This window comes from Gekko japonicus, unplaced genomic scaffold (genome assembly GCF_001447785.1).
Source record: "Gekko japonicus isolate JY-2015 unplaced genomic scaffold, Gekko_japonicus_V1.1 scaffold1909, whole genome shotgun sequence".
NCBI lineage: Eukaryota > Metazoa > Chordata > Lepidosauria > Squamata > Gekkonidae > Gekko > Gekko japonicus.
The window spans coordinates 87,947-98,024 of record NW_015160890.1 but is presented as its reverse complement, the minus strand read 5'-3'; the positions used below and the strand labels follow the sequence as shown (position 1 = coordinate 98,024).

The following is a 10,078-nucleotide window of genomic DNA, read 5'->3' as shown; positions in this document are numbered from 1 at the left end:
ACCTCCTGATGGCACCTGGTATTTCTGGCCACTGTGTGACAGAGTGTTGGACTGGATGGGCCATTGGCCTGATCCAACATTGGCTTCTCTTATGTTCTTAAAATATTGGAGGGTTTGTATGAGAAAAACTCCACTGTGATATTCATTAAGCAGCTGAGCAACAAGGTGATAGAGCAGAGAGCTGGGAGTCATAGATAGTAGTAGTAGCACAACAATTGTTAAAAGTCTGTTATCTTCCCTGGTGTCAACAGAATGCTGGTTCATTAAACACCCATGACTTCCAGGCTATCTATAGCAAGAAAATAAATATGGGCAACTGGTATGCAAAATATTAAAAAGGCTTTGACCTTTCCAGACGCCAGGAGCTCTTTTTGATATGTCCTTCGGTAGCTGGCCGGTAGCTGGCTCCTCATATTCCCTTTTTGCCTGCCTGATCACAGACTTACATTTTATTTGCCACAGCCTGTGTTCCCTTTTATCAACCTCACTGAGACTAGCTTTCCCCCGCTTAAAGGAATCCTCCTTCCCTTTTACAGCTTCCATTACTTTGTTTGTTAACCGTGCCTTTCCTAACTTGCGGTATATATTTTTTCTGAGCTTCTAGGATTGTAGTTTTAAATAGTCTCCAAGCTTCCCCAACGGTTCTGACCCTTTCTCCTTTTCCTTCCAGTTTCCTCCTCACGTCCCCTCATATCAGAGAAGTTACCCCTTTTAAAGTTAAAAGTGGTTGTGTCGGTCTTTTTGAGCAACTCTCTATTTATACAAATGTTGAACTCAATAACATTATGGTCACTGTTCCCAAGCAGTGCAATCACTTTTACATCTCTCACCAGGTCTTGGGCATTACTTAGGACCAAATCCAGGATCGCCTCTCCCCTGGTAGGTTCTGTGACCATCTGTTCCATAGCACAGTCATTGAGAATGTTTAGAAACTCAATCTCTTTTCCCTGACTAGAACATATATTGACTCAATCAATGTGTGGGTAGTTGAAATCACCTATTACAACACAAGTTTTTTCATCTATCCGCTATCTTTAATTAGTTTATCATTTTATAATCCTCCTCTATCTTTTGATCTGGTGGGCGATAAACTCCCAGTGTTAAGCTTCCTTTTGGGCCCACTATTTCAACCCATAGCATTTCCAGAAGCTAATCCAATTCTCTTACCCTCTCAGTCTTACTGGACTGTATACCCTCTCTGACATACAGAGCCACCCCGCCTCCAACCCTTCCCTCCCTATCCTTCTGATATAATATATAACTGGGAATCACCGTATCCCACTGATTTTCCTCATCCCACCAAGTTTCTGAAATACCCACAATGCCTATTTGTATATAAACACCTATAATTTCCCATACATGTTAAGCCCAGAACCTTCCTCTTGCTGCTTCGAGACCTTGTCAGGCAGTCCAATTGCTAGTCACAGTCTCAGTGGACAATTCTAATCCCCTTCCCTGTAGAAAAACAACAGCTACCCCCTCATCTCTCTGAGATGAGCCACCCCGAACCAGAGACTTTTTGTCTCCTGTCAGCCTTCCCCAAATATTCAGTTTAAAAACTGCTCTACCACCTTTTTGATTTTAAGTGCCAGCAGCCTGGTTCCTTCTTGGGACAAGTGGAGACCGTCTTTTGTACAACTCCTTCTTGTTCCAAAAAGCATACCAGTGCCTAACAAACTTGAAAACTTTCCCCCTACACCATTGTTTCATCCACGCGTTGAGACTCCTGATCTGTGCCTGTCTCTCCGGCCCTGCACGTGGAACAGGTAGCACTTCTGAGAAGCCTACCTTGGAGGTCCTGGGCTTGAGTTTCCTGCCCAGCAGCCTAAATTCTTCCTCCAGGACCTCACGACTGCATTTCCCCACACTGCTGGTGCCCACATGTACCACGACCACTGGCTCCTCCCCAACACTGTCTATCACCCTACCTAACACATGCGTAATGTCTGCTACCTTTGCACCAGGCTGGCAAGTCACCGTATGGTCAGCACGCGGGTTTGCCACCCAACTGTCTACCTACCTAAGGATCGAATCACCAACTACCAAGAGCCCCCCTCCCTCCCTGCCCAGGGATGGTTGCTTGGTGCGAAAGGATACCCGTTCACCAGATGAAGAAGAGGTCCCTTCTGAGGGCACATTCCCCTTATCCGCAGCACGGTGCCCTGTTCCCTCTCAACCCTCATGCTCCCTGACAGTGGCGGAACCGCCAGATCCAGAGTGGGACATATCTTAACAAGTCCCTGAGAGTCTTCTCCATGCACCTAACTGACTGTCTCTGCTTCTCCAGGTCAGCCACCTTGGCCTCAAGGGAGCAAACTCGTTCCCTGAGAACCAGGAGCTCCTTGCACCAGGCACACACCCAAGACTTCTGTCCAGTGGGCAGATAGTCATACATCTGTGTCAGACTCGGGCTGTACATGTGATATTTACTACCTGTCTTCCTTCCCCTTATTGTTTACTGACCCCATTTGGTTCCCCATCTGGTTCCCATCCCCGGTCGCTTATCACTTGCCCTTGCTGACATGACATTCCTGCAGGGAGGGGTAGTGTGAATGTGTGAGAGTCTGGTCGTAGGAGTAGAGATGCATCGCTCTGTAACTCTTCCCAAAACAGCACCCCAGGGAGTGAACTTTCACAGGAGAGTCCTCCTTGAAGAAGATAAGGCTTTTGAATGGCTAGTTGAACCAAGATATCTTTTATGGTTGTTAGTTTCGCTTGTGTGGGTGACGTATGTCTGGAATGTGGGCTTTGACCATATCCTGGGTCCCCTTGCTTTGGCTCTTTAGTCCTAACAAAGAGTTCACTTCAGCATCTCAAATCTCTTCAATAAACTTTCCTTCAAGAAAGTCCGTGTTGAGAGTGGTTTGACTGGGAGCCTGACAATGTGACCTTCCATGCAAAACACTGGATAGTATGGTGCAACCCTGACTGTTCCCTGGAAGGCCAGATAATGAAGCTGAAGCTCAAATACTTTGGCCACCCAATGAGAAGGGAGCACTCAGTGGAGAAGACCCTGATGCTGGGAAAGACTGAAGGTCAAAGAAGACGGGGACGGCAAAGGATGAGATGGTTAGACAGTGTCATCGATGCAACGAACATGAAACTGAGCCAACTTCAGAGGACGGCGGAAGACAGGAGGACCTGGCGGGATCTGGTCCATGGGGTCGCGAAGAGTCGGACTTGACTGTGTGACTGAACAACAACAACAACGGTGTGGAGGTTCCCTGGGGGAGACCCAGAATTTTCCTTACAGAGACATTCTGGATAGTTTCTAACTGCATAAGTATTTTCTCGTTCCACCCCCAAATTTCTGCTCTGTACAAAAGTTGCACAATGTCCTTGCCCTAAAAGACTGACTGCCTTTTGAAAAGAAAAAAAATTAAGACAACTCCCATAGTACATTGCACAGTTAGTAGTGTGGCATTAAGATGTGCCTCAAACCCGCACCAAAGTTAACATAAAGAAACTTCAACACAAAGGAAATTCAACACATGTAATCCATCACAGGAAAATACAAAAGTCCACAATATCCCAAAGGGAAAGAACAAAGTCCAGAATAGAAAGTGTAAACATGTTTGGTCCAACTTACATAATAGCAACCTTGGTAGGTGCTTTCTAAAGCTTAGGAGACCTGGCCCATATAGAAACTGAATAAAGTTTGCCTGTTAAGAAATTGCAATGAGACTTCCTGTAGTGGCTTTTTGTTCCTGAGGAAGGACCAGAAGTCCGAAACACTGAACAATACCTAGGAAAAGTGTTGATATCTATTCCAGACTCCTTTGAGAAATTTCTATTCTGGACTTTGTTATATTTTGTATTTTCCTATGGGTTCAGTGCCCAGAATCTCCAGTTGAAAGGATCAGGTAGGAGGTGATGTGAAAGACCTTTGCCTGGGACCCTGGAGAAGTGCTGCCAATCTGAGTGGGCAATACTGATCTTGCTAGACCAGTGCTCTGAGTCAGTATAAGGCAGCTTTGCATGTCCAACACGTGATCTGGCCTTCTTGGGAGCTGGAGCTGGTGAGAATCTGTCCTTATATATAATTGAATAGTGGGTGCCAAGGTTCTAATTCTAAAATGCACTCCCTTAGTGTATGGCTGATGGCACTGCTCCTCAGCATATATCGCCACCAATCAGAAGGCAAAGCCCGGGTCCCGCCCACACCACAACTGCTGCGACAACCTGGTCTTTTGCATATGGAAGCTGATTGGACTTCAGTCCATTCCACACCTCAAACTCCCCCCCCCCGCAAGGCAGTTGGGATTTTCAGTTGCATAACATACCTCATAGGGGAGAGGAGAATGGGTAACAATGGTTACCACTCTCCAGGTGAGGGCTACAGATAACTCAAACATACAAATGCTCTTCAGGTAGCAGAGATCAGTCCCTCTGGAGAAAACAGTGGACTCTGTCATTAAACCCTGCTGAGGTCGCCACAGGAAACTGACACTGTTTGCCCAAAACCAGAGCACTCTCCCAGAGCCTCTTTCTAGATCCCGTTGTATTTATTTCCGCAAAGGGCATTATTTCTAGTACCTAAATATTTGAAGGAAGAGCATTGCTCTATTTCATGGGCATTAACAGACCGTCTATGCTTAGGAATCTTATTGCTGAAGACTACAATTTTTGTTTTTTTTCTGGTTAATTCTTAATTCCTCTCTATCACAATAGTCTGCCAAACTAACTAACATCCTCCTAAGACCAATTTGGGAGCTGTGGTGGCTCAAGTGGTTGAGACGCTGAACTGCAGGCTGTGGAAGGTCAGTAGTTCAGCTGTTCGAGACTCGAGTGTGCCGCATAACGGAGTGAGCTCCCGTCTCTAGTTCCAGCTCCTGCCAACCTAGCAGTTCGAAAGCAAGACATTGCAAGTAGATAAATAGGTGCCACTTTGGTGGGAAGGTAACAGCGTTCCGTGCGCCTTGGTGTTTAGTCATGCCGGCCACATGACCACGGAAACGTCTTTGGACAGCGCTGGCTCTTCGGCTTTGAAACGGAGATGAGCACTGCAACCCTAGAGTTGGATTCAACTGGCTTTCGAGCAAGGGAACCTTTACCTTTACCTAAGAGCAATTTGAGTAAACGACATAATTGCCATGTTATCTGCATACAATAGTACAGAAATTTCCCGACCAATCAATGAGGGAGAAAAGAATTTCCAAGAATTCATGGCCTGGGCAAAACCATTGATATAAAAATTAAACAGGAAAGGAGCAAGAAGGCATCCTTATTTAACACCCTTTCTCAACGGGATAGGGTCCGTAAGAGAACCATATGCATCAACTTTTACCCTGGCAGAAAGGGTAAAATGAAATTCCCTCAAAAGCAAGTTTGGTCCATAGTCTTGAACACTCAATGGAATCAAAAGCTGAAGTGAGATCTACGGAAGCAGTGTAGAGATGTCTTCTGCTATTAGCGGAGACGGCGATGGTGGCACAGCTCCAGGCTTTCTTGGAAGACACTAACATCCTCGATCCCTTCCAGTCTGGCTTTTGCCCTGCTCATAGGACGGAGACGATGTTGGTCACCTTAGTGGATGAGCTCCTGAGACATCTGGATCGAGGCGGATCGGTGCTGCTGATTCTTTTTGATCTATCACTAGTGTTCAGTATAGTTGACCATAAGCTGCTGACCCACCGCTTCGTCGATGTGGGGATACGAGGACTAGTCTTACAATGGCTAGCCTCCTTTCTCCAAGATTGGGGACAGAGGGTAGCGCTGGGGGGGGCCTGTCTCAGAGGCACCTGCTTGTATGTGGTGTGCCACAAGGATCGATTCTCTCCCCAGTGTTATTCAGTATCTATATGCGCCCCCTTGCCCAGATTATCTGGAGGTTTGGGCTGGGTTGTCACCAGTATGCGGATGACACCCAGCTTTATCTACTGATGGATGGCCCTCTGGACTCTACCCCTGAACATCTGGATAGGGCATCTAGATTTTGCAGGACCCTTTTTGGGGAAGATGTTCTTGATTATAGTAGATGCCCCATAAAAGGTAAAGGGAAAGGTTCCCTTGCTCGAAAGCCAGTCGAATCCGACTCTAGGGTTGCGGTGCTCATCTCCGTTTCAAAGCCAAAGAGCCAGCGCTGTCCGAAGACGTTTCCGTGGTCATGTGGCCGGCATGACTAAACACCACGGCGCACGGAACGCTGTTACCTTCCCACCGAAGTGGTACCTATTTATCTACTTGCAATTTCTTGCTTTCGAACGGCTAGGTTGGCAGGAGCTGGAACTAGAGACGGGAGCTCACCCCGTCTTGCGGCATCCGGGTCTTGAACTGCTGAACTACTGACCTTCCACAGCCTGAAGTTCAGCGTCTTAACCACTTGAGCCACCGCAGCTCCGTAGATGCCCCATAGAAAGGGTCAAAAAGATTACTTATGGGACTTTGGAGACAAGGCTAGCTCAATTTCTCTTGAAATATAGAATCACCCTCCCCCAGACCACCACAGATTTAATGTATCCCAAGATAGAAGAGGAACTGCAAAGGAAACAGACTCTTCAAAAAGGTAACCATGCTAAGAATAGAGACTTGGGAGTACAGGATCATGTCTCTACCAAGAGTTTTAGTACCGCCCAACCTCTCTGGATGCCAGGTAGGATTCTAGCACAGATGGGACCAGTGTTCCCTCTAAGCTGAGTTAGTGTGAACTAGCTCACAGTTTCTTAGCCTCCAGCTCACACATTTTTGTCTTAGCTCAGGAAGGATGGCTCCAGGACAAACTAATTTATGCAGTAGCCAAATCACCTGCTCACAACTTTAATGCCAGTAGCTCACAAGGTAGAATTTTTTGCTCACAGGACTCCACAGCTTAGAGGGAACATTGGATGGGACCTCTATCTTTTAAGACTGGGTTACCTGATGGCCGGGTCATCAGGCGACATCAAGACCACATCTGCAGTCTATGGATGTGGGAGACCAGAGACCCTGTGGCATTTTAGAGACAGAAGCCCACTGTAATTTGATGCCCCTTTCCAGGCCACCACAATTCAGGAAGATTCCAAAGGAATTGGTCTTTCCAGAATCAGGGATAATGAAGCAGCGGAAGCACAGTGCTATCCAGTGAGAGCAAGAAGACCTCCTGGTTATTTGAAAGACTATATTTGGAAGAAGAAGAAGAAGAAGAAGAAGAAGAAGAAGAAGAAGAAGAAGAAGAAGAAGAAGAAGAAGAAGAAGAAGAAGAAGAAGAAGAAGAAGAAGAAGAAATAAACTTAAAGGGGGAAGGATGTAGTAAAATGGAAAGTTAGAAGTTAACTGGAACCTGATTGTGGGTTGGAGGAAAACTCCACCCCTCTAGACTGCTCTCCCTTTCCTGCTTTCAGTTTCCGTGTGTTTAGTTGGAAGTTAGTTGCAATAAAGAAGTTATGTTACACTCAGCAACTCCCGTGAGTACAGCAATTTATTTCATTACCACCATGAGATCACAAAAGGAACTATGCTCTGGTTAAGAAAAGGACATTAGGTATTGCAGCAGACATTTTAAAAATTCATAATTATATACATGGGCATCCTTTTGAAATCCAAACAGACCACAAGCTACCTCTTTAAAATCTCACCAAAGACAAACCAACGCCTCCCATTTTATCTCCCTGTGTGCAACATTACAATATTATTCTAAATGCTTATAATTATAATCTCACCAATAGGCCAAAATAAATGCAGACGTCGATGCTTTAATTTGTCTACCTCTGCAGATACCTGACGGTGCCATTCCTCCACCCATGGAAGTCCTTATGTTAGAATCCATGCCAGAACCTCCTCTATAAGCTGCACAAGTTGCTAGAATAACAACAACAACCCCCTCCCCTTTTAGAATGTGTTCTCAACTGGGTATGGAAGGGTTGGCCCACAGAAAAATTGGCTGAAGTATTCATGCCATTTGCATTCCATCCCTATGAACTATCAACTCATAAGGATTGTCTGTTACGGGAAAACAGGGTGGTCATTCCAAAAAACAGGGGTCTTACTAAGAACTCTAAATGCAGGTATGGTACGATGCGAATGAAGGCACTGGCCATGTGGAACGTATGGTGGCCTGGACAGGACACTGATATTGAAAGTGTTATGTCTTGAGAGACATATAAGGTAAACGCATATCTCGCATCGCTCATTATGCAGATTGTAAAAGTGTAAATACTGACCAATGGTGTGCCTTCTGGAGGGAATGGTTTTGATTGGACGTTATTCCTTGATTATGATTGGGTGTAATGTACTTAGTGTGATTGGATAGTGTAAATATTGTGGGTGTGGCTATCCCAGCCAGAATTGTATATAAGTTGCCGTGTTGCCTATTGAATTGTCTAGCTGGTCTAGTCCCATTAAGTGCCTGGCGCCAAGCCAGGGATTATGGTCACACACACTAAATAATCCACTTTCAGTGCACTTTCCAACTGGATTTTCTGCATCTAGCATTTGCTTCACATTTTCTCGGCTGGGAGGGAAAAGTGGAGCTCAAAACCACATTCAAATACCTCGGGGCAACACCTACTGACGGCAAAGTCACACCTGAAGAGCCATAAAAGGACCATAATCTATGCAGATGGTACAATAAAATCCAACAAAGAACTCGAAAGTGGCATGGAGTATGGCAAGGCTATTTTTAAAATTTATTTATTCTTTTATATAATGTACAGAATACACAACACAATCTATGTAACGCAATACAAGAAGATCGTATCAGATCTGTAAAATAGGTTACAAGTCACGTTACCCTATCAGAACATGCTAAGACGAGCCTCTAAATTAAATGTGTAGTTATGAGTGAATAGCATTATAGAACGAACCCTTAATTACCCATGAGGTTGGTGAAGTGTCTTTTTGTTGAGTGCTGCTGTGGTTGGAAACTGGTTACAGGAATAGCCACCTGTGGTAAAGAGGATTTGTGGGAAGTACATCAAGTGCTGTCATGTAGGGTGATTTCCCACGAGCGCTACTCCGCGCTCACTCCTCCCTTTTGCCCCATGGTATGTGTCAATTTCACACAAGCTGCTGCATTTTGCAATCCTGTTTTTTGAGGACTGAGTAGATGCAAGGAAAATCGCACAAAGCTGCGAGGCTAAATGCGGCCTCGCAGCAGCTTGTGTGAAATTGACACGTACCATCAGCGCTTGTGGGAAATAACCCTTAGTTTATCACTGGTGCCCAAAGCCGTGTGAATTTAGAGTGTACGGTATTCTTTAGTGATAGTGATCATCGGCTTTGGTCTGCTATTTTAGCCATTACGAATTGCTCCCACAGTTTGTCGTAATGCAGGGCTATTTTGGGGGCGGAATGCACCAGAACAGTGTTCTCGCGACGGCTAAGTTGTCTTTGATCGCTACGATGTAATTAATAAATGTGAGCTGATTTCACTCTGCTACGCCTGGAACTCCACTACTTTTCACTTTTCCTCCTTATTTCCCTCCTTATTTCCTTCTCTCCCTCTTTTCTTCCCTTCCCTTTCTTTCCCTCCATTCCTTCCTTCCTTTCTTCTCTCTCTCTCTTTTTTTCTTTCTGCGCAGATCTCCGTGTCCCCCCCCCCATAGCTAGCAATCCAAAACAGTCCAGTGGCACCTTCAAGGTTTATTCAGGTACAAGCTCTCCCTCTTCTGTGAGGGCAGACCTGTGACCACACTTCTGGTAACATGGGGGTATGGCCCAATATGCTAATGAGCTGTGCTGTCAGGGGTGTGGCCTAATATGCTAATGCGCTTCTGTAGCTGGGTGTGACCTATTATGCTAATGAGTTCCTGCTGGGCTTTTTTTTACAAAAAGAGCCCTGGTCAGTGTGGAAGGTACCATAAAACCTGATGATCAAGGGAGTGAAATCAGAGGTCTGGGTAAAAGTCGGATCTAGATGATTTTAAACGGAGCCTCATGAATTCATATGATTTTTATATTGAAACAAAATAAAACCACCATCATACTGTAGAGCACATCTTAGACTATCAGCAACACCATAAAAATAATGCATCCATGGATTTGTGGCCACACAACACTGCAAAAACATATGGTTTCAATGCAAAGATTCGCATGAATTCATATGATTTTTACATCGAAATGAAATTAAACCACCATCATACAATAGACCACGTCTTAGTCT

At 45.2% G+C, this 10,078-nt stretch overlaps 1 protein-coding gene across 1 annotated transcript in view; it reads left to right on the top strand.

Moving 5' to 3' along the window:
• The first annotated feature begins 5,424 nt into the window (after positions 1-5,424).
• The window catches only part of LOC107120763 (transmembrane protein 254-like), a 17,258-nt gene continuing 12,604 nt past the window's right edge, over positions 5,425-10,078 (top strand). Inside the window, exon 1 of the mRNA XM_015423534.1 lies at positions 5,425-5,646. Within this exon, the coding sequence (XP_015279020.1) occupies positions 5,425-5,646 (222 nt within the window). The remainder of the gene's footprint in view (positions 5,647-10,078) is intronic.